The sequence below is a fragment of the Salvelinus fontinalis genome, chromosome 11, assembly GCF_029448725.1.
Source record: "Salvelinus fontinalis isolate EN_2023a chromosome 11, ASM2944872v1, whole genome shotgun sequence".
Lineage (NCBI taxonomy): Eukaryota > Metazoa > Chordata > Actinopteri > Salmoniformes > Salmonidae > Salvelinus > Salvelinus fontinalis.
Window position 1 is genome coordinate 21,342,488 of NC_074675.1, and position 25,947 is coordinate 21,368,434.

General features: G+C 40.2%; 1 protein-coding gene across 3 annotated transcripts in view; it reads right to left on the bottom strand.

Moving 5' to 3' along the window:
• Positions 1–25,947, bottom strand: part of LOC129865273 (chemokine-like protein TAFA-5) — a 195,322-nt gene that overhangs the window by 76,069 nt on the left and 93,306 nt on the right. For all 3 annotated transcript variants that reach the window (XM_055937912.1, XM_055937914.1, XM_055937913.1), the window contains exon 2: positions 22,616–22,765. In XM_055937912.1, the coding sequence (XP_055793887.1) occupies positions 22,616–22,765 (150 nt within the window). The remainder of the gene's footprint in view (positions 1–22,615; positions 22,766–25,947) is intronic.

The following is a 25,947-nucleotide window of genomic DNA, read 5'->3' on the forward strand; positions in this document are numbered from 1 at the left end:
TCCTGTTCATGTTCAGTTTGCTCTGTCTCACAACGACATAACTAGCTTCCTACAGGTACTGTAGTATTCTCCTGCTAAAATAGTCTCTCTGCTCTGTCCTCCTCAGAACTAACACAGTCTCAGGTTTGTCCCAAACGACACCGTATTCCCTACATAGTGCCCTACTTTTAACCAGAGCCCTATGAGCCCTGGTCAAAAGTAGTGCACTATATAGGGAAACGGGTGCCATTTGAGACAAAATCTCACTCTTAGAATCCGTAATGCATTTCCTTTATAGTGCAACACCCATTCCACCAAGCATATAATAGATGCAAGAATATCATACCATCTATAAGTAAGAAGGGGTCTGATCTTAAATCAAAGCCTTGGATGACTAGGGTGGAAATCAGATTCACTGTACACAGTACAGGGATGATGTTGGTTTATTTATAAGCCTTGAAGAATATGATTCACTTGTATCATTTTGTAATTGCAAATCTGTTCAGCACACATATCCGACCATGATTGGAAGTCCCATAGGGCGGACAACAATTGGCCCAACGTCGTCCGGGTTTGGCCGGGGTACGCCGTCATTGTAAATAAGAATTTCATCTTAACTGACTTTCCTAAGTAAATATTGTTTTTTTTTAAACATACATCTTTCCAATATACTGTATGTATTATATACTGTATGTGATAGTGCCATGGAGGATTGAATAGTGACAATCTGTGTGTTTGTGTGTGTGCCTGTGTGCGAGTGTACATGCTTGTGTGTGTAGGATAACCTTCCTCTGTCATTATCTCTGTAATGGGGCTACGTATGGCGGTGAACATGTTGCTCATCAATGGTATTCAAGTCACCATGCAAATGAGATCATTAATATTAATGATGGGTGTAATTCCTTCACGGCTACCTCAGTTGGGCTTCGCACACACTCACTAACACTCACACAAATTCACAAATGCACACACAACCACAGAGAGAGAAACAAACACACACACTCACGCATGAAAGTACACAAGCACGCACACACACACACACTCACACACACTTACGCACACACACAGACACAAAATTACAATGTTTGACCGTGTTGCTGTTGTCCCAGTCCGTTGCTGTTGGATTTTTGGATAAGCTAGCTGTTCTTTTTAGGTGGGAGGCATTTCAGGGATGAGAGGAGATGATAAAGTAATTGAACCGGTTTTAATTGTAGCTGTGATGTTGGTATTCAGTGAATATGTGATGTGTGCCGGGATGTGTCATTGCTGTAGCTACAGCGCTAAGGCACCATGAGTTACAATATTCACTGACAGTGGTATCAGTTTGACGGCAGAGTGAGACACTTTCTGTTTTGAGAGACCATTTAGGACTGCTGTCCTCTGAAGAGGGGAAAGTAGTGAATGGAAGGAGGGAGAGGGAAAGAGGGAAATTGAGAGAGAAAGAGAAAGAGAAAGCGACACAGCAGAGAAGAGATAGAGAGAGGGAGATGTGGAGGGAGACGGGGAGAGAGGGATAGGTATAGAGCGAGGGATAAAGAGAGAGAGAGAGGCCTCTTCTCCATCATTATTGCCATCAACATCACTCACTCTGACTATTTGTCAAACACACATGACTGTAGCTGTATCTAGGGTGACTAACAATGATGTAGGCGGCTCCAATTTTGGTATGTGACCCATTTTCACGGCTGGGTTTTGAGTGGGCTATATCCAGGTTATATCCAGGTTAAGTGCTCTATACAGGGAGCAAGTCTCTGAGCGTTAAACCTGTGGCCTCAGCTTCAGACAGCGGCAGAACCCTGAGTTCAATGCCCTACAGGCTCATAGTAGATCACCACTAATGGCGATCCTAATAAATACCAAATACCAAACCCCAACCTCTCTGTCTACCTTACCCTATATCAAACACCTTATAACTCCTGCATCCATCTCTCAATCTACACTCTGTATGAGGAATCAATGGTACAGTGTGGTTCTTATGCCTACACTTTCCAGAAGGCACTGATCTAATCTAAAATCAGCTTTCCCTCCAACCAAATGCTAACCTAAACCACTGAGGGACACAACGCCACCCTGACCACCTGACCGCATGATCAAGCAACTTCATGCTATTCCAGATGGCAAGGGGAAATCACACTCCATGCTGCAAAGTAACCTAAATAAAGAAATACCATAGGAAGTCCCTTCCTCTACATACCCTATGCTGTGAGGTCACTGACTGTGACACCTGCAAGTCTGGCATTTTAATTTGATCGCCGTTTTGTTGCAGAACGTTTTTCTTTCTCCACAGGAAAATACAAATTGCCACAAATGGGCTTTATGATTTACATAAATGCAACTGAAACCCGTCATTCATTCAGATTCAAGTGATCGAATTTGCTTTCAAATGGAAGCCATTCTTTTCCTGCAGGAACGTGATGGCCGATTCAGATCCTGGTGCTACAGGAATATTTTCCTCCTGTAACAATAGGGTCACATTAAGATGCCACATATGTAAATTAACACACTGCCACCTCAGCCCAGTCCTGTTGTGCACTGAGTCAGTTAGTTATTAAAATAGGCTCAGTACTCGGCATACTGTAATTCAATGAAAGAGAAGGAGCCCTTGTCTCAGAACCATATTAAGTGATGTATCCTCCGCTCCCGGTGAAAGATTCATTTGCCTTATTTTTATCCTACATTTATATTTTTCTTCACGCGGCTTGTCACTACTGTGCTAAATATACATACATACATACACACTGTATATTTATTTTTTCTTCCCCATGCACTGCCCTGTAACAAGCTCTTACAAGTTTTTTTTACGGGCGTAAAGGGTACCAAGGACCAGAGTTGCATCCCATATGGCACCCTATTCCTATTAAGTAGTGTTCTACTTTGAAACAGGGCCCGGGGCTCTGGTCAAAAGAAGTGCACTGCATAGGGTGCCATTTGTGATGCAGAGCAGATGTCTGAAGGGACGGATAATGATGTATGCCGTCCGGGTGCACTGAGTGACTGAATAGGGTTCAGCAAGTGTTTGTATTACTGACAGAGTTAGCAGCTAGCAACTAGCTGTACCATCCCAAGGACATTACTTCCAATTCTCTGCAGTGCTTCACAGAACAATTAGATGAGAAGAGAATACAACGGTGGGTTGGGTTGTTCCTCCGCATACTACATGACTCGCACACTGGTACAGACACAAGCACGTGCACACTTGTACACCCACACTGGCACCGACACAGATGCGCACACACACACACACACCCACCCATACAAACGCATCAGAGGCCCTCTTCAGATCCATCCAACATATCCTTTCCGATGTGATTCATTGAGGAGACAGAGAAACAAACCTTGCCTTCCTCTCTTCCCATCTCCCTCACACACACACACACACACACACACACACACACACACACACACACACACACACACACACACTTTTCTATCTCTCCCCCTCACCAAGCTCATATCGCTGGTATATCCAGCCCATTGAACACAGCTGCACTCAAACATCTCCTGCAATTACAGGTGGAGGGAAATAATTGTACAACGCTACAAACCACAATCATTATTAAACAAAACATGTTCATGAAATTGCTAACCAAGCCAATAAATGTAAATTACACAATACAAAACACAGATAAAGAAAAGATGACTGCATAGGATTAATAGAGGATTATTTCCCTAACACACCAAATATATAAAAGAGAAATAACACATTGACTGCCTAATTATGTGTTTTATAATGTCAGTCACAATAGAGCTCGCTGCTTTTCTTGCCTCCTGTAAATGCAGCTGTTTCTTTTACTGCTTTAATGAGGGGTAGTAAAAAATGATCACATTGGTCTTGTTTTTATATCCACACAGCCAACATTATAATTCCAGGCATAATGAAACTACCTTCACATTGGCTGGAGGTTGGGATTTAAATATCATAGATGCTTGCCAAATGAACACACACACTTCTTTACCACATCTGATCACTACCACTGCAGAGACAGACCTCTTATGCATGAAGAACAGAAAGATCTGCCCATTTCTGCTCATCACATTTAAGCATACATCCCAGGGTGCCCTAGGACGCACACGCACATACACACAATATTCACTTTCTCTGCATAACCTCAGCAGCAGACATCCCTGACACTCAGCTGTGCTTAATGCCATGTTGCCAGTCCATCATGGCTGACTAGCCCTGCTGTAGAAACACAACCAGCACCCCACTGCTTTTCGCTACCAATTTCCTGTTATCAACCACGTATTCCAGGAAACAGGACCAGCAATCATATCGCAATATAAAATGACTGAGAAACAAATGATTTAAGCTGTGCATACAGAAGAAGACAGTATTGTATAGCACAGTAAGCTATACATACACATCACATGTATGCAAGCAATGACATAAAAACGACTGTAAATATGGAGCTGGAAAAGAAAAGCAATTTTCTCTTGATGAAAGATGGGGGGGGGGTGTGAACAAGAAGATAGAGGAGATGGAGCGAAAGGAAAAGCGTAAAAGGGAAAGGGAAAGAAACCCATAAGAAAGATTGTCTGGAAAATGGAGTAATTATTAATTGTTCACGCCACGTGGCCTTCAAAACAGACACACCCTTTAGACGAGACCGTGGAGGATTATCAAAAAATGCATCGAGGAGCACTGCAGCACGCCAGAGACAAAGAAGGAGAGAGTGAGAGACACACAGTGGCGGAACGCAACCCCAGAGTGCCACTGGTGGTTCATTACCAAAATAAGAAGTGTCAGAGAGGGAGGAAGGGAGAGGGAGGAAGGGAGAAGGAGGGAGGAAAGATGAGAGAGAGGGCAGAGAGAGAGAGAGAAAGGAGTGGACAAAGAGAGAGGGAGTGGGAGAGGACAGAGCTTGGAGGGAAGGGCACAGCCATAGCAGGATCTGTTAATATTCCCTCCAGAGAGAAAGAGAAATGGAGAGAGAGAGAGAGAATCTCTGGATCGTATGTGTTGACAGTGATGCTCAGAAATGGTTAACACTTAAAGAGCGATATGGGCTAGGTGTTTACACATGGTGATAAAGTGTGGGCTGCATGGCTGCACGGGGGTGAGAAAGAGGAAGGTACACTCTTAGAAAGAAGGTGCTAAATAGAACCATACAAGGTTCTTCAGTTTGTCCCCATTGGGGAACACTTTTTGGTGCTGGGTAGAACCCTTTGCAGAGTGTTCTGTCTAGAACCCTCTAAGTAGGGTTCTTCAAAGAACGCCCTGTATATGCTTCTACCTAGAACCCTCTGTGAAGGGTTCTACTGAGAAAACTTTTATCTTTGGAGGGTTCTCAGTACAACGCTCTATGAACGTGTAGAACCCACTAGCATTATTAGCCTTTAAAATGTAATTATTTATGACAATACATTACATACACTGAGTGTTCAAAACAGGAACACCTGCTCTTTCCATGACCCTTTGACTTACAAAGAACCTTTGTCTTCCAAAAAGGGTTCTTCTAATCGAAACATATCCCTCTGCAAAGAACCCCTTTGGGAACTCTTTTTTCTAAGAGTGTATACATAACTAAAGAATTAGAATCCTTCAGCAGAAGTAACAGGGTACAGCGTCATTTTTTCATAATATACAGTTGAAGTCGGAAGTTTACATACACTTTAGCCAAATAAATTTAAACTCAGTTTTTCACAATTCCTGATATTTAATCCTAGTTGAAATTCTCTGTATTTGGTCAGTTAGGATCACCACTTTATTTTAAGAATGTGAAATGTCAGAATAATAGTAGAGAGAATGATTTATTTCAGCTTTTATTTCTTTCATCACATTCCCAGGGGGTCAGACGTTTACATACACTCAATTAGTATTTGGTAGCATTGCCTTTAAATTGTTTAACTTGGGTCAAATCTTTCGGGTAGCCTTCCACAAGCTTCCCACAATGGGTTGGGTGATATATATTCAATATATCCACATCATTTTCATGCCTCATGATGCCATCTAGTTTGTGAACTGCACCAGTCCCTCAAAGCACCCCCACAACATGATTCTGCCACACCCGTGCTTCACGGTTGGGATGGTGTTCTTCGGCTTGCAAGCCTCCCCTTTTTCCTCCAAACATAAGAGTGCTTCTACATCTGGATTGCTTGCTGTTTGGGGTTTTAGGCTGGGTTTCTGTACAGCACTTTGAGATATCAGCTGATGTAAGAAGGGCTATATAAATAAATTTGATTTTATTTGATAACAGTTCTATTTTTGTTTCATATAGGACTTGTTTTAGTGTGGATATAAATACTTTTGTATCTGTTTTCTCCAGCATCTTCACAGGGTCCTTTGCTGTTGTTCTAGGAATTATTTGCACTTTTCGCACCAAAATACGTTCATCTCTAGGTGACAGAACGCGTCTCCTTCCTGAGCGGTATGATGGCTACGTGGTCCCATGGTGTTTAAACTTGCGTATTATTGTTTGTACAGATTAACGTGGTACCTTCAGGTGTTTGGAAATTGCTCCCAAGGATGAACCAGACTTGTGGAGGTCTTTTTTTTCTGAGGTCTTGGCTGATTTCTTTAGATTTTCCCATGATGTCAAGCAAAGAGGCACTGAGTTTGAAGGTAGGCATCCACAGGTAGACCAGTGGTTGCAGGAATAGGCTCAATGCTAGAGCCATTGTCACACTTTGTAGACTCTTTTATTAAATCTCATGTGCAATCATTGCCATCATATGTAAAGGACTCTATAGACTTCATAAACAAGATCTCACCAATAACGGGTTTAAAAGAAGACTGTATTTTGGTCACATTAGACGTCGAGAGTCTTTATACCAGCATTCCCCATGTGGGGGGGCTGGCAGCACTAGCACACTATTTGGGAGACAGAGATACTAATGAATATCCACCAACAAACTTCATTCTAGAGTTGGCTGAATATGTTTTGACGTACAACTATTTCAGGTTTGATGATGAATACTACCTCCAAACGAATGGAACATCGATGGGCTCTACATTTGCTCCGAGCTATGCCAACCTCTATATGGGTCTTTTTGAAGAACGTTTTGTTAATAATGAAAACGAGAATCCATTTTTGAATAAAGTCCTTAAGTGGTATCGATATATTGATGACATTTTTTGTATATGGGTAGGAACCGAAGAAGAACTGTCAGAGTTTATGGCACTACTCAATGACATTGACCCTAATCTCAAATTCACTATTGAACGTGACACTAAACGTGTTCATTATCTCGATATGTGGATTGAGAAATCAAATGGAACCTTGTTTACAAGTCTATATAGAAAAGAAACGGACAGAAATACTCTATTACAGGGTGACAGCTTCCACCCTGAGCCATTAAAAAGAGGACTTCCAAGAAGCCAATTTTTTAGACTGCGCCGTATATGCCACTCCACAGATGATTATCTAGAAAAAGCAGCGGAGATGCGCATGAGGTTTCTAAAAAGAGGCTATTCGTCACAATGTGTGGATGAAGCTCATAACTTGGCATTGGAAAAAACACGAGATGAACTGCTACAAAAAAGACCCGCTAAAGCTACAGAACACTCCGTAATGTTCACAACTACATATACTTTGAATTCGCGAAAAGTGGGAGAGGTGGTCAAGAAACACTGGCATATTTTATCATCGGACCCAGCTTTGCCGGCTGAATTTAAATATCCACCACGTATTGTGTATAGGAGAGGTCGCAATTTACGCGATAAATTGGTTCATGCCAACTGCCAGCCACTTAAGAAAATTAGCCAAGCACTTTTACGCCCTCTACCAAATGGTAGCTATAAATGCAGAGGATGCGCACAGTGCAACAACATGATGAAGTGTCAATATTTCTGTCACCCACACACAGGAAAAAGGTTCCAAATAAATGACATTATTACGTGTTCCACCACCCATGTTATTTACATTATTAAATGTCCATGTGGGCTCTGTTATGTCGGTAAAACCACCCGCTCTCTTAAACAGAGAATTAGTGAACATAAAAGTTCAATCAGGAGAAACGACAGGGAGTATCCAGTCGCTGTACATTTCAATGACATGAAGCATGACATTTCCACCTTTAGATTTTGTGGCATAGAGAAAGTTAAGATATCAGACAGGGGAGGTGATATTAATAATACTCTGAGTAAAAGAGAATGTTTTTGGATTTTCACCCTCCAGACATTGTTTCCAAAAGGACTTAATGATGAAATGCCTTTGTATGTTATGCTGTGAATTGGAACATGAAATGTGTGTCTCTTGTAGATTATTCTGAGGTTTTTCATATGATGTATCCAATGACTAATGAACTTGCTATGTCCTCATTGAGATTATACAGAAGTGTTCAATACGCCTTATTTATACACTTTTGTAAGAGTTATGAAATGCACATTGTTATATTTGGTAGCACTTATTTATTTTCCTTTGCTTCCAACCCCCTTCGATGTGTAGAACGGATGTGGGTGGAGCCAGGTCTACATAAGGGTGCAACTTTCAAAAAATCCCAAAAGCTCTGACGAAGGCCGTGTGGCCGATACGTAAGCTTATTTAATATCGGTGATACTATCAAGAGCAGTGTGCGGTTTCCTTTTCCTTCATCTTGTTCAATTGATGCCATGCACCTGCAAATAAGATTGCTCAGATGTGCGAGTGCCTTTTTGTATTTGTACACCTCCAATTGACTCAAATGATGTCAATTAGCCTAACAGAAGCTTCTAAAGCCATGATGTTATTTTCAGGAAGTTTCCAAGCTGTTTAAAGGCACAGTCAATTTAGTGTATGTAAACTTCTGACCCACTGGCATTGTGATACAGGGAATTATAAGTGAAATAATCTGTCGGTAAACAATTGTTGGAAAAATGACTTGTGTCCTAACCGACTCGCCAAAACTATAGTTTGTTAACAAGAAATTTGTGGAGTGGTTGTAAAACGAGTTTTAATGACTCCAACCTAAGTGTATGTAAACTTCCGACTTCAACTGTAGCTACAGTATAGATGAAGTGACTTAGAACTTTAAACCTGAAGTGGCAGGAATGAAGGGTAACAGGAATGAAGGAGTCAATTTGCAAGCCAGAAGTACCTACAATAGCTAGCTTGATGGAGAGTTACCACTGGGAAGGATATGTCTTAGAACTATACATCTGAAGTAAAGGGAATGAAGGGGTGTCAATTTGGTAAGCGAATATGTAGCTAGCTTGATGGAGAGTTAGCTAAGCAATGATGATCATTAACAGGATGACTTGTCAAACCATACATCAGGGGAGAATAACTATTCATACAAGCTTTCCTTGTGAGAGGTGCATAACAGACAGCCTTCTCTAATCACAGGAATACTTATATGACGGGATCCATTTAGATTTCCCTAAATGGCAGGTAACTCACACAGGTCTTAGATACTGCCAACATCGAGCAATTATTACAGTGAATGTGAAACAATTAATTCAGTTAGAGGCACAGAGGGACTGCATACGCAATACACAGGTAACTGCCAAAATAATGGAAAAACATAAAGTGTCATAATAAGGCATTGGGCCACCAGAATAGCTTCAATGTGCCTTGGCAAAGATTCTAAAAGTGTCTGGAATTCTTTTGGAGGGATGCGATACCATTCTTCCAAGAGAAAATCCATAACTTGCTGATTTGTTGATGGTGGTGGAAAACGCTGTCTCAGGCGCGGATCCAGAATCAAATCAAATTGTATTTGTCACATGCGCCGAAGTCAACAGGTATAGACCTTACAGTGAAAAGCTTATTTACAAGCCCTAACCAACAATGCAGTTTACTTTAAAAAAATAAGAATAAGAAAAGTAACAAATAATTGAAGAGCAGCAGTAAAAATAACAATAGCGAGGCTATATACAGGGGTTACCGGTACAGTGCTGGGGCACCGGTTAGTCGAGGTAATTGAGGTAATATGTACAGTGGGGCAAAAAAGTATTTAGTCAGCCACCAACTGTGCAAGTTCTCCCACTTAAAAAGATGAGTGAGGCCTGTAATTTTCATCATAGGTACACTTCAACTATGACAGACAAAATGAGAAAAATAAATCCAGAAAATCACATTGTAGGATTTTTTATGAATCTATTTGCAAATTATGGTGGAAAATAAGTATTTGGTCACCTACAAACAAGCAAGATTTCTGGCTCTCACAGACCTGTAACTTCTTCTTTAAGAGGCTCCTCTGTCCTCCACTCGTTACCTGTATTAATGGCACCTGTTTGAACTAGTTATCAGTATAAAAGACACCTGTCCACAACCTCAAACAATCACACTCCAAACTCCACTATGGCCAAGACCAAAGAGCTGTCAAAGGACACCAGAAACAAAATTGTAGACCTGCACCAGGCTGGGAAGACTGAATCTGCAATAGGTAAGCAGCTTGGTTTGAAGAAATCAACTGTGGGAGCAATTATTAGGAAATGGAAGACATACAAGACCACTGATAATCTCCCTCGATCTGGGGCTCCACGCAAGATCTCACCCCGTGGGGTCAAAATGATCACAAGAACGGTGAGCAAAAATCCCAGAACCAGACCTAGTGAATGACCTGCAGAGAGCTGGGACCAAAGTAACAAAGCCTACCATCAGTGACACACTACGCCGCCAGGGACTGAAATCCTGCAGTGCCAGACGTGTCCCCCTGCTTAAAGAGGAGGATAAGGAGGAAGCCATTTTGTCTGGTGCCTTCAAACTGCATCAGTGCTAGATCATCTGATGCATAGGTTATTCTTGGAAGTAGAGGATATTGCTGACTCTCGTGGATTTTCATGTCAACTCCTCCTGTTAGAAACGTATATAACTTGATGATGTATCATGTTCATGTTCTGAATGTATAGCTAGTTCCATTAGGATTATTTTATTTTTAACTTTATGAATCTGAGCAATTCAGCATAAGCAAATTAAAAGAAAGAGAGGTGTAATGTTAACAGATGGGAAGAGAAGTGAGTGGGAACGAGTGATATGGCATACCACACTTTTTATTTCTATGCTAATATCTGTGTCACATGTCGGTAGACGTCCCTGAAGGGAAAAGCATGCAGGTTTCTTTGTGTATTATATTTCTGCCTGTCATACAGAAAACAACCTACACCATATGTTTTTTGTAAACCCACCATAAAGCAACTTTGATATAACTTCCCTAGAGAAATAACATTGCATTAGGTCCAGGAAACACATTCAGAAGGAGTCGAAGAGTTCTCCTTAAGAGTTCGATTTTTCTCGTCTGTCTTTGGTAGGAGAGAAAGCAGTGATGGCTCAACACTCGACAGTTCTCCAGTATTTTCAGATAGTGGAAGTGTTGAGAATATCATTGGAGAATAGGAGAATCTCTGGTGCTTAGTTTCTGTTCTTCAAGGAGTCCCTCTCAAGATCATTTTGTGTTCAAAATGGATTTTGCCAACTGCTGCTAATAAGGAACTTTGGGTTTTTAAGGAAAATGTTGAAGTTGTTGTTGCTTTGTTGCTTTGTAACACTGTTACCAAAAATAAACTATGACGTGCTCTCAAACTGCCAAAATAATCACTTTTTCAACCATTTGTCTGTTTAACTTCTCTTGGGTAGGGGGCAGCATTCGGAATTTTGGATGAAAAGCATGCCCAAATTAAACGGCCAGCTACTCATCTCCAGAAGATAAGATATACATATTATTAGTAGATTTGGATAGAAGACACTGAAGTTTCTAAAACTGTTTGAATCATGTCTGTGAGTATAACAGAACTTATTTAGCAGGCGAAACCCCGAGGACAAAACATTCAGATTTTTTTTTTTTGAGGTCACTCTCTTTTCAATGGATTTTCATTGGGAATACAGATTTCTAATTGACTTTCTTGCAGTTCCTACCGCTTCCACTGGATGTCAACAGTCTTTAGAAATTGGTTGAGGTTATTCCTTTGTGTAATGAAGAAGTACGGCCATCTTGGAGGGTCACTCGAAGTGTCCTGTTTGTTAGAAGCGCATGACCAGAAAGCTAGCAACAGTTGGTTTTAATCCTGTATTGAACACAGATCATCCCGTCTTCAATTTGATCGTTTATTTACGTAAAAAAATACCTAAAGTTGTATTACAAAAGTAGTTTGAAATTCTTTGGCAAAGATTACAGGTAACCTTTGAGATATTTTGTAGTCACGTTTCACAAGTTGGAACTGGTGTTTTTCTGGATCAAACGCACCCAAAAAATTGACAATTTGGATATATATCGACGGAATTAACCAAACAAAAGGACCATTTGTGATGTTTATGGGACATATTGGAGTGCCAACAACAGAAGCTCGTCAAAGGTAAGGCATGAATTATATTTTTATTTCCGCGTTTTGTGTCGCGCCTGCAGGATTGAAATATGCTTCTCTCTCTTTGTTTACAATCCTCAGATAATAGCGTTGTTTGCTTTCGCCGAAAAGCCTATTTAAAATCTTGACATGTTGGTTGGATTCTCAACCAGTGTAGCTTTAATTTGGTATCTTTCATGTGTGATTTAATGAAAGTTTGATATTTATAGTAATTAATTTGAATTTTAAGCTCTGCATTTTCTCTGTCTTTTTGCCAAGTGAGACAGTAGCGTCCCGCCTAAACTCAGATTTTTGGATATAAATATGAACTTTACCGAACAAAACATACATGTATTGTGTAACATGAAGTCCTATGAGTGTCATCTGATGAAGATTATCAAAGGTTAGTGATTAATTTTATCTCTATTTCTGCTTTTTGTTACTCCTCTCTTCGGCTGGAAAAATGGCTGTCTTTTTCTGTGACTTGGCTCTAACCTAACATTATCGTTTGGTGTGCTTTCGTCGTAAAACTTTTTTGAAATCTGACACTTTGGCTGGATTTACAACAGGTGTATCTTTAAAATGGTGTGAAATACTTGTATGTTTGAGGAACTTAAATTATGGGATTTCTGTTGTTTTGAATTTGGCGCCCTGCAGTTTCACTGGCTGTTGACGAGGTGGGACGCTACCGTTCCACATACCCTAGTGAGGTTAACTGACATTCAAATTCCTCCTTTCCCTCCATCATGTAGCCTCCGTGGGCAGTTATGCATCATACATAGCTGCACCTGAACTCTCCTATTCCAACTCCAACCCAATATTATATGCAGTGTTCATACAGAGGTGGCAGATAATGACTCCCACCATCTCTAGGGTCTGATTTGTATTCCGGTGGCCTTTCCCCTCCCGACGCAGAGGCCAGAGAGCTGGTTTAACATGCCCATAGAGACTACTAGGCACACCAGCCTCCCCACACCCCATCTGGATGTCTACTACAGGAACCCGTTATGATTCACTACATCGCTAAACCTCCCTTCCCAACACACAGCACTGGCAGACAGCCCCATTCCTCCTAGTTAGAGGTACTGCAGTTCATACTAATGGAATGTACTGAGTTGACATGATATGATTTCTCAATTCCATAGTAAAATAATAATGTTTTACTTTAAAGTATACCAAACAAAAACCATTTATTAGGAAGTTAAACAAACTATACAACTCTTAAGAACATGACTACTTTTAACAATTTCCACTAAGAATTTTACAAAAACACATTTACTCAAAGAGCAGTGCAGATGTAAAGTTTGGTAACAGAATGACAGTAAAATCTCCCTCAGTTTATGAAATATCTACTCCGAATTAAGATTCAAAGATGTCTGCTGAAATAATGGGGTGTCAGCTATGATACGACACCTTCCGTTTGAAAAAATCTATCTTGGTTATTGAACTACAGTAACAGAATGATCGTAACAGAAGGACATCATCTGTCCCTGATCTGTAGTATACAGAAATGCATGATTATGAATGTCATTCTCTTCATGGTGATGTACCTGAATAGGTACACAAAGGTAAAAAAAATATATATTTTGGCTACCATTCTACACACTGGCTATTATTATAATGAGCTCCGTCCCCAAGCAAGGTCAAAATTGGTTGGACTGGACCAAATCTGTACCAATCATAGACGTCTATTTTTCACAAGTTTGGACATCACAGTACAGCCGTGTTGAGCACAGCACAGTACAGCAGAGTATAGTTCAGTACAGTAAAGTAGAGTAGAGTTCAGTACAGCAGAGTAGAAGATAGTTCGGTTCAGTACAGTATAGTTCAGTACAGTAAAATACAATACAGTAAATTATACTGTACTCTAGTGTGCTCTACTGTACTGTACTAAACTCTACTGTACAGTACAGAACTGTATTATACTGAACTATTCTCTCTTCTATACATTTCTTTACTGTACTGTGCTGTCCAAACTTGTGAAACAGATGTCTAATTTAAAAAAATGTCAACATATATTTTCCCCATTCTATGCTTGGTTACAGATGTAGGATGAAAGATTTTAATTTGAGCCAGTTTGCTATGGCAGGAAAATATTTTAAAGTGGAAATGACACACTTTAGAAGCCTTTTTAAATACTGCTGTGGAAAACAAAGGGTATACAATACAGAGAGCCATTGTATACAAATGTACAGTACATCTAACCCGTGACTTAACCCTTATGGGTCATTCCACCTCAAAAAGCACAATAAAGAGAATTCGACACCCACCATCTCAAGATTAGAATTCCTGAAATATTATTTTGTTGAAATACAATTTGATCTCTCGGAAATTAAGCTATTTAGGCCATTTTAATGAATTGGTTTCGTATAATTGTCAATAAATACAGTACCTAATATCCGATTTGGACCCTACTTCTTACTAACAATGAGTAAGACATGAGGAATCCAATAAAAGAATCAAAAGCCACCCAGGGACACCACACACCCAACGCAAAGCCCATCCTAACAACCAGTATACAGTATCCGTTCTTTATGTCTGATAAGTAGTATTCTGCGGCTTGGAGTATTGCTTTTTTTATCCCCTTTTTCTCCCCAATTTCGATCTTGTCTCATTGCTCCAACTCCCAATGGGCTCGGGCGGTGAAGGTCGAATCATGCGTCCTCCGATACATGACCCCCCAAACCGCGTTTCTTAACACCCATCCGCTTAACCCTGGAATCGAACCAGGATCTGTAGTGACGCCTCTAGCACTGCGATGCAGGGAGTATTGCATTTTCATCTTATGAAATGTATTTCCCGTGAATTTGGAATACGTTTTTTTCCCTTGTTCAGAGAAATTTGCCATTGAAGTCACTTGCATTATTTACTATGAATGAGTGTGAAAGTACCAGGTTCTCCCCACTAGATGCCACTGTTCCTACTACTGCAATGCCACTTTTACTACCACTGCCACGTCCTTTAATCCATTTTGCTGTTCTCCTGTGTTGATTAAATGGATACATCTTGTGAAGAAAACCAACAACTTTTGCTAATGATGAAAATAAATAGTGTGGTCATCCTCACAATTCAATACAGTCCTCCATGAAAGCAATTCAGTTTGTCTTTCTCTTTGGCTTAATCTGTGTACAGGAAACGGCCACTCTGTGTGTGTTTATTACCTTCAAATAAGGTAGGGATTAGTTAGACCATTCCTGGTAAACAAGCCCACTATTAGGCTACAGAAGTTCTAATGGTTTCAATGTTATGGTCTCTAATGGTCTTCAATGGTAAAAGTAAAAAAAACACACACATTATATTGCTTTGCAATGGTATTGGGTTGGTTTAATTGGTAATTGTCAATAATCACACTTCATTTAGAGATGTTTCTAATAATTGTACTGTAATACATACCACTGCCATGCAATGGTTTATAATTTTATAATTTTATTAGGGTTGTCTTGTGCTGAACGATTAGTGATTAGGTATTTTTTAGGTTGGTTCGGTTTCGGTTGAATTATATATATTTTTTCATGGTTTTCGATTTTGGTTTTGATGCATTTTTTTTTTTTTACATGAAATGCATTATGCGGGTTGAATGCTCTAACAACACAGAATAAATCAATTAATACAAGTCCCATGATGGTAGTGACTGCCCATTACTGCTCATCCCTTATCAACCATAATTTATTAACGTTACTTTACTTGAATAAAATATTTCAGTTGTTGTGTAAATTACATTTGTTTCATTTGATTATTTGATTATTTAATTCCAAGTCATCATCTCATCTCTGTAGAGCTGCTGCCTATGCTGTCTGTCAAAAAGTACTTCTTCAAAGTAAATAAGACATACTTTTAAGACTGCTGAATACTAACTATCAATCACTTAGATCATGTATTTTCAGGTAGAGTTACCTCACAAAGAAACTGCTCTCTATCCCTCTCAATCGCGCATTCTTCTAGCAGGCGTAGCAGGCGTAAAAGAAGCACAAACCCGACAAGTAGGCGCGCAATGGATTATGGTCATTGTAGTTAATTAACACGTTTTCTGTGCTAAACGATGTGGAATATTGGCCTGTTGGAAACACAACTCCCTACTACATCGCACAGTTTGGGCTTGATCTGACTGATCTCAACATAAATGGAGAAATGTGTACATTGAGCTCACAAAAAAAATGGAATTCAAATAATTGAACTGACGTTGGTCAATTAGTTGTTGAAAAAAATCTAAATAACAAAAATTTCTCAGCACTAGTGTTGTCATAACATTTTAGTCACTAGTCCATTTCTCCATTAACATTTTGGGCTTGTAAGAAAAGTCTTCATATGAGAATTGAACCATAGGGATGGCCCTCTCAGAAAGCTGCCATTTGTTAACTATTCAAGGAGAATTGGGTTGAAGCAGTAGGTTGCTAAGAGAAAGACAAACTGAATTGCTTTCATGGAGGACTGGCTTGACACACAATTTATTTTCATCATGAGCAAAATCTATTGGTTTTCTACCAATTTTTGCAAGGAAAATGTTGTGATCCATTTAAAACCTCAGAGACCAATTGGTACACTCTGATTTACCACCGCAAGATATTCCTGAACAACGTCTATTTGCGCCCCTACTGGATGGAAACTACAAGTGTAATGGCTGTGCTCAATGCAATGGCACTTATAAATGCAGATCCTTCAAACACCCACAAACAGGGAAATCGATCCCAATCAAAGGTGTTATTACGTGCTCCACTAAGGCAGTTATTTATCTTCTAACTTGTCTTTGTTGTAAAAATTATGTGGGTAAAACAAAGCGCGAATTAAAAGTACGTATCTCAGAGCATCGTAGCACCATTAGGTGCATAAACTTGACTTACCCACTTGCGGCCCACTTTGTGGAGGCAGGCCAATCGATTTCGTCTCTGCGTCATATTGGTGTCGAACATGTCACCCTCCCTAGGAGAGGGGGTGACCTTGATAATTTATTGTTAAAACGAGAGGCTGCCTGGATCTTTAACTTAAAGACCCTTGCTCCCTTCGGTCTCAACGTAGACTTTGATCTGAAGCCATTCTTGTGATTATTGTGACTTTTCCACTGTAATTGTTTGTAAGCTTGTGTAGTCTAAAATGAATCTATGATCGTATGCTATCCATTCGTTTTTTGTATGCTGTTGTTTGTATGCCATTTTATTTTTTGAGGATTAACCAATGATATTAGGCCACTCTTGGCCATGATTACAGACACCTGTGTGTCTTTTGACACTATATAAACGAGTCATCCCGCAGTGTTTGTGATTATACCCTGATGAAGAGAGCTTGGCTGTCGAAATGTTGGATATTACATTTTTGCATCTGAGCTCCTAGAGTGTGAGCTCCTTTATTTTCAAGTGATCCATTTAATAAACACAAGACACCATCAAAGGCTGTGGCAGTAGCAGGAACAGTGGTATTTATTTGGCAAAACATGGTACTTTCACACTTCAATAGGTTTAGTTTCCCATGGGACACCAGAGGACAATTGGAGACTGTCTCCGACCCACTTTGTCATGTTGAGTGTGTAACCCACACCATTAGGGGTAGTGTTGTCAGTTTCAATAGCCAACACACACACACACACACACAGCTTTAAAGTGCAACCAAATATTTCACTGTGCAACCTGGAGTTTAATTTGGGTTGCAAAGAAAATTCTATATTTTTTAGTATTCAATTATTATTCTTTAAATAATAATTGTTGTAACGATAAGGCTTCACACTACCGTTGTTTCCCGAGTGCAGATTCGTTAGTGTCATGCTTGTATCATTAATACAATGGAAACGCCGTGTTTCTAGCACAAACACTTCAAAAGATCTGACCCATTTTAACAGAGCAATGTTTTTTTATTCCTGTGAGAGATTGGGGGGGCTGCATTTTACATTCATAAACTATGTCGCAGGCAGTTCTAAAACTACTCGTGGGCCTCATTGGTTTTACACGTTGTTCAGTCATGTTTGTTAACTCATTAGCTAGCTAGCTAACAACCTGGTTACTTTACCAGTATATCCAAACATTTTGGGGCACAGAAAGAAAGGAATAGGGATAACTTCTTCAGGAAATCAATGATCATAGCAATGAATGTCTTGCATGTCATCATCACAAACATGACACTCTTAAAGAGCCAGTGTACAATTTTCAATGTAATGTATCTCAATATGGAAATAGTGCTTTTAAAAACCTCAATCTACAAATGCCTTTTTAATTTCAATGACAGTTATTCGTATCAACATTTAAACTTTTTATACGAATAAAGAAATGTATTTACCGGGTAATATATTTGTTTCTAGGGCACAACATATATCTCATTCAAATTCATATAGGCTATATCTCAATTGATTTTAAAATCTTATTTTCTGGTGCTCCTAAAATTGATGTTGTGCTTCTACCTTTTTTAAAGTTAGGAGCACCAGTGCTACCAATGATTATTTTGTAATTTAGAGCCTAGTACATTCATACAAACACCCTCATCGGCCTCTCCTCTCTCGGACCACCTGAGGAGAAGGTACAATATTTCTGTCCTCAGCCCCTCAACGAGCTCTCCTCTTAATCAGTGTAGTGGCCCGTCCACTCCAACACCACACTGCTCGGCAAAAGAAGCCTTGCTCTCTTTTTCACCTGCCTTGATGGGAATCAATAGATAGACTCTGACATTGTTACAAGAAAATAGAGGGATCAGGAGAGTAAAATGACAAATAAGGGGAGTCTGTATCACATCGGCCCCCTGTGGATCGGGATCAATTGGGCTGAGAGGAATATTTTGGCATGGAATTGAGATTTTGTCTGAAGAGGATTTTATTGTCGGTGTTCGTTGTCTCCTTGCGGACCGGGTGGAATGATATGACTTATAAAACGGGGCAGTTGGGAAGATTAAATGTATCCTGTCCTCCACTTGAACAAACTGCTTCCGAGATGTGTAGCACTCAACCAGCAGAATAACTATTGTGTAATGGCAAGACAGAAAGTAAACAGATAATGCATTATTCTCGGGATTCAGTATGTTGCAGCTGACTCATTGGATAGATCATCTTGCAGAATTTATATCAGGATTCAATTCCAGAATTCGGCTGCATTGGTTGTGATGGGTCTCATTTGGATTATCCTTCTCGAGAGGTGACCGTCAGGAGTAGAGATTGAGATTTGACACATTAAGGACAGGGATTGTGTTGGACGGAAAGACTCAGATTGTATCAATTTAAATGTGGGAAATTACCATACTGGGCCAGACTTTGAGAACTCAATAAGATAAACACATTAGATTTCAGTCATTTAAAAAAAAATGTATTCTCTGTCTTATTCTCTTCCAGTGGACTGGCTACTCCTTGTGTGTGATCCAGGAAGAAACAGAACAAATAACACTGGCTTTAGGGGACAGGGCGGAACCAGACACACAGGCCATGACACACATATCAAACCCCTGTGTCGACGCAGTGCGCTCGGGGTGAGGTGTATGTGGTGGAGGATTACATGTCATAATGTCAGTCCTTCTACTCTACTATTAGACACACACACACACACACACACACACACACACACACACACACACACACACACACACACACACACACACACATTGAGGGCATCAGAGAAATAGCAGTAGCATTGGCTTGGGGGGAATAGGAAAAAGGTGTTACATTCACGGCATACTGTCACTGCTGACAAAAGAAACGTCAAAGGTAACTTGACATCGACAAGAACATAAGGGAGATTTCACGGACATATCCATGCCAAAGCATCATATAATGTGAAGCGTAAGGTATAAGAAATGATTCACTGACATGACATCACTGAGCTCTTCCAGCAGTCTTTCTGACAAAAACAATGCAATCACAACCCTTGCTGTATGCTTGGAAAATGTACTGGTTAGTTTGAATGTTTCAATCTGCAATGTATCTTCAGTATCGGTGATACCATAGGCCTATTTCAGTGGCTAATATGTCCAACTCTGGTCTACACACCACCTGCATATTGTGAGGGAAAAATTACATATTTACCAGATTTATTTGATATTATTCATATTTAACTAATAGTAAGACATTTCTGTCCTACTAGTGTCTGTGTTTTTATGGTCTCCACTCTACCACTCTAGTTCCCTGCAGCTAATCTGGGTGTATAGTCAGTCACCAGAGATGGCTTGAGCTGACAAATGAGTTAACTTCTTGCGACTACAGGGGGTGCTGTTTTCTCATTAGCATAATTGCATTACAGATTAAACGGCTTCCTACTAAATTCTTTATCGTACAATATGCATATTATTACTATTATTGGATAGAAAACAGTCTCTAGTTTCTATAGGCGTTGGAATTTTGTCTCTGAGTGGAACAGAACTCATTCTACAGCAATTTCCCTGACATGGAGTCAGATTTCACACATTTTGGCCCCTGATCTGGAGTCAGTTTAAAGGCCACTGTGAACGCTATCAGGATACGGACACTGCTTACGTCTTCCCCTGGATGCCTTTACGTGATGACGATTTGAATGGTATCGATTGCGCAATCACAGCCCCTATAAAACAAAAACACGTGTAGGTAGGAACTCCTTTCCAGCTGCGTCGGACGCGCGGTGGACACCGACCCGTTCTTTTTCCAAGCATTAGTGTAGCCAGTTATATTTCTCCGGTCATGTTTCTACTCGTTATAGGAGTTAAAAACATCATAAGGTAGTTAATTTAAACCGTTTTATAGCAATTTATATCCGTTTAGTGCGATTTTGGGACATTTATTTCTGAGACACTGTGAATCTCTGGGCACGGTTCCAATTCATGCCGAACGCAATGGGCATTTCTACATGGCAAGAGGGCAGCTTTCGACCAAAAGACGATTAGACCCAAGAAAGGATTCTTTGCCCAAGATTCTGATGGAAGAACAGCTCAAAGTAGGAACAATTTATTATGATAAATCGTGTTTCTGTCGAGAAATGTTAATCGCTTATGACGTCATCTTTTTAGACGTAGCTTAGCTTGGCGCAAACTGTATTGAAAAGTAAGGATAATAAAAAAAATGTAAATCAGCGATTGTATTAAGAATTAAATTGTCTATCAATCGCTGTCCACCCTATATTTTTTAGTCACGTTTATGAGTATTTATGTATACAACTAGATCACTGTCTAATATGGCGCACGACATTGTCTGACCAGCTGGGCAACTTTTGTCATTGTCTAACCATGATTTTGGTGGCTAAATATGCACATTTTCGAACAAACTGTATATGTATGTTGTAATGTGATGTTACAGGAGTGTCATCTGAAGAATTCTGAGAAGGTTAGTGAAAAAATTTATATATTTTGGCGATGTTTACGTTATCGCTCTCTTTGGCTAGAATCAATGCTCTGGTAACGTTTGCTTATGTGGTATGCTAATATAACGATTTATTGTGTTTTCGCTGTAAGACACTTAGAAAATCTGAAATATTGTCTGTATTCACAGGATCTGTGTCTTTCGATTAGTGTATGCTGTGTATTTTTACGAAATGTTTGATGATTAGTAATTAGGTGAACACGTTGCTCTATATATTTATTCTAGTCCATTTGTGACGGTGGGTGCAATTGTAAACTATGATATCTACCTGAAATATGCACATTTTTCTAACAAAACCTATCCTATACCATAAATATGTTATCAGACTGTCATCTGATGAGTTTTTTTCTTGGTTAGTGGATATCAATATCTTAGTTTAGCCGAATTGGTGATAGCACCTGATGGAGTAAGAAACTGATGGAGTTAGAAAAGTGGTGTCTTTTGCTAACGTGGTTAGCTAATAGATTTACATATTTTGTCTTCCCTGTAAAACATTTAAAAAATCTGAAATGGTGGCTTTATTCACAAGATCTGTATCTTTCCTTAGGTGTCTTGGACTTGTGATTTAATGATATTTAGATGCTACTATTTAATTGTGACGCTATGCTAGGCTATGCTACTCAGTGTGGGGGGGGGGGTGGGGGGTGATCCCGGACCCGGGGTAGATACTCGTGAAAGGTTAAAGACTGCATTACATAGACAAGAATGTGTTTAATTAGGGATAGCTTAGGAGTAGAACAATCCCTCATTGTCTCAAAATCATTCTTGCATCAGAGAAACTAAGCCAGGGTGGGGTTAAGACAACAACCCACGTGCAGATAACGACAGGAGGAACCCAGAGTGGCATATGACGCCTCAATCTGCATGGGATGGGTGGAACCAATCATGACGAAGCATTTTTAGTGTCAGCTATATATAGTACTCCGTATTTGTGTAAAGGTTAGGTTACTCGGTCCAACACTCAAGGGTGTGGGGTCAACCAGCCCCATTATTGCAATAATTAATCGATATTAAATAAAGATGGTTGTTTGAAAAAATTACCAAGTCTCTCTCAGTACTGAATTTTCCACAACATTTTCCAAATACTTGACCACATAGTGTAAAGGGATCACTCCAGACTTGTTCTAAACTATGTAGAAAGCTCTTACCGTCCACACAGGCTGGCATGGCTCTTGTCGTCCCAGCGATCTGTCCCTTCTTACAGGCGCACCGTGCAGTCTGTCTGGCGATGGTCCGTCTGGGCTGACTGCTGTCCCTGTCCAGCATCACAATCTCACATGTCCCCGCCGCCAGTTGACCTGGAAGTGGCATCACATAGAAAATACATCATGTCAGATTGGCAGAACATACTCTCTTAGGAAAAAAGGTGCTAAGTAGAACCATACAGGGTTCTTCAGTTTGTCCCCTTAGGGGAACCCTTGTTGGTGCTAAGTAGAAACCTTTGCAGAGAGGGTTCTAACTAGAACCTTTAGGGTTCTTCATAGAACCCCCTGTAAATGGTTCTACCAAGAACCTTCTATGAAGGGTTCTGCCTAGAACAATCGATGAAGGGTTCCACCAAGAACACTTGTATCCTCTAAGGGTTCTTCCTAGAACCCTCTATGAACAGTTCTACTAACATTATTAACAACATTTAACTCTTTATGCCAATCCATTACATACAGTATATCATAAGGCCTTTCTTTGAGGGGCTAGTTATACACTAAATGTGCCCACATACTAGGTTTGTTCCAAGCAGAACCCGGCTAGGCGAAGCAAACGTCTGTGCCTCGCATACCTCCTAAAAAAGAAAGGGTATTTTTGGGGTCAAGTTTAAGGAGTTCCTTTGTCTGCAGGGAGAAACTTTGTAGTGGGGCAGGGGGAAAAGAGGAAGGCGCATCGGGGCTAGTCGCATTAGAAGGGGTGGGAGATTAGGAAATGTTGGACGGGCAAGGAGGCATGACTGAGTCAAATAGGAATCCTGACTTAATGAAGTGGTCTTTACAGTTTTTTACATTTGCTTACAGACTAAAAGTGGTACTTGAGGCACACTCAGTGAATCCATTAACTCATGTACCTAATCTTCAGACCAAGTCTGCACAACTGCAAGCCATTATCTGCTTTACACTTAGTTTGCAATTGTAAAACACACTTTTTGCAAAACACTAAACACAGTTCTCTACATTAGACATATCATTCAAAACTAACAGGTCCTGTGTTTCGTTTAGAAAACACCGCCATTCAACATGCCACACTCATTTGCCGATTACCTACACCCAGTGCTCACGTGTGAAAACACTTACAGCTAATTACTTTACTTAGAAATCACAGCTTGAGCACCATAAATTGGCTTCAGGTTGGCTTTCTTGATTTGGACAACAATGGAGGCCAATTTTTGAAAAAGGGTTAGAGGAAGAGGAGTGAGAGTAAGAGGGGAAGAGGATGAGGACGAGGAGTGTGACAAGGAAGAGGAGGAAGGAGAACAATCACAGATGCGATCCGGTCCACTTTGGTTGACCATGTGGTCAACCATGGTTTGAGTTTCAGGGAGGCTGGGCAGAGGGTCCAGCCTAACTTGAGCTGCTACACTACAGCAAGTGTCATCTGGACATTTCGAAATGAGAACAGGTAAGTAAAACTACCTTCTATACCATGCTACTGCACTTACAGCACTACATTAACATTTCATTTCATACTGAAAGAAATTCTGAACCCTAACCATTCACATGATTTTGCAGAATTGCTAGACAACGCTTCAATGGAGGAAGAAACCAGCTGTTCACAGCAGAGTAGGAAAAACACATAATGAATATGGTCATTTCAAACAACCGCATAAGTTTACGACTACTGCAACACCACATCACTGACAACAGTATTCCATAACACACATAGGGTGAGTTTATCTGCACTTAGTGGTCTCCTGGAATGCCATCAGATTCGTATGAAGCTTTACAGAGTACCATCTGACAGTGAAACAACTGTGCTATGAATATGTACAAGTAAGCTATACTGTACTGTATTCCAGTGTATTGTGCTACATATTGACTGCTCTGTCTAATCATACTGTCATACAATGTCTTGTCTGTTTTGGAACTAGATGCTGCCGCAGAGCATCATGATTTCGTCTACATTGATGAGGTCGGCTTCAACCTAGTCAAAAAACAAAACAAAACGGAGAAGAAACCTCATAGGACACCGCGTCAATGTCCCTGGACAGCGTGTTGGCAACATCACAATGTGTGCAGCCATTAGTCAGAACAGTGTCTTTCATCATGCCACGCTTAGTCCTTACAATACTACCCACATTATCACCTTCCTTGACACCTTGCATAATTTCCTCATTCCCAATGGCCGGAGCAGTCCAGGTTTGTTATCTGGGACAACGTAAGTTTCCACCGGGCTGCTCTGGTCCGCAATTGGTTCATTGACCAGCCGCAAGTTTTGATGCTCAACCTGCCACCATATTCTCAATTTCTTAAACCAATAGTTATTTTTAGCGTGGCGTTGGAAGGTGTATGATCGTCAACCCCACCAACACATACCCCTTCTCCAGGCGATGGAGGAGGCCTGTGGTGACATAGACAAGGGGGCATGCCAGGGCTGGATACGCCACTCCAGACATTACTTCCCCCGCTGTTTAGCCAGCGAGAACATCGCTTGTGATGTTGATGCGGCGCTGTGGCTAGACCCAAATAGGAGACAGGATGCACCCGATTGTTTTTTTTTTCTTTATAGTAACAAGCCTATTTGTTTATCTTCTACTGTATTTGTTTTGGCTGTTACTGTTCATCCTGAAATCTGGATGCAAATACAATGTTTTTAGAAAAATACTTAATTTTTCCCCCGCCTTGAATTTCTGTTTTATAGTGTAGATATATACTGAATATGCATACACTGTATATTTGTTCACGTACGTGTGAGTGCAGTGGACTCCACTGAACATGCAAAAGACACACAATAGTAGTCATTTATCACATCCGTGTGTAGTTGGCATCTATAAGAGCTAATCATTTGATGGTTTGTGTGTAGAGTTTTGATGCAAAAACCATAATTTGGAGAAGAGTTAAAATACTTTTGAATGAAGTGTATGGTTTTGCAAGAGGTGTGATGTTTTGGGATTTTGTGTGTAGTCTAGAGAAAAGGTGCCATAGTTTCAGAAATCATGTGTAAGCAATTGTCAAACTGTAAAGAGCTCAGCCATGTGCTTGTCAGCAACAACTACACCAACTTTGAGGGACATGGGCAGCTGTGAGGAGGGTTTATTCTCCAGGTCTTTAACCTTTTTCCAGAACTTCTTGGTTAGACTCTGAGAGAACTGCTCCAACCTCTTTCAGCTAGGGGGCACTTTTTTTATGTTTAGAAAAATAATGTTCCCAAGGTAAACTGACTATTTCTCTGGCCCAGATATTAGAATATGCATATAATTGACAGAGTAGGATAGAAAACACTCTAAAGTTTCCAAAACTGTCAAAATATTGTCTGTGTATAACAGAACTGATTT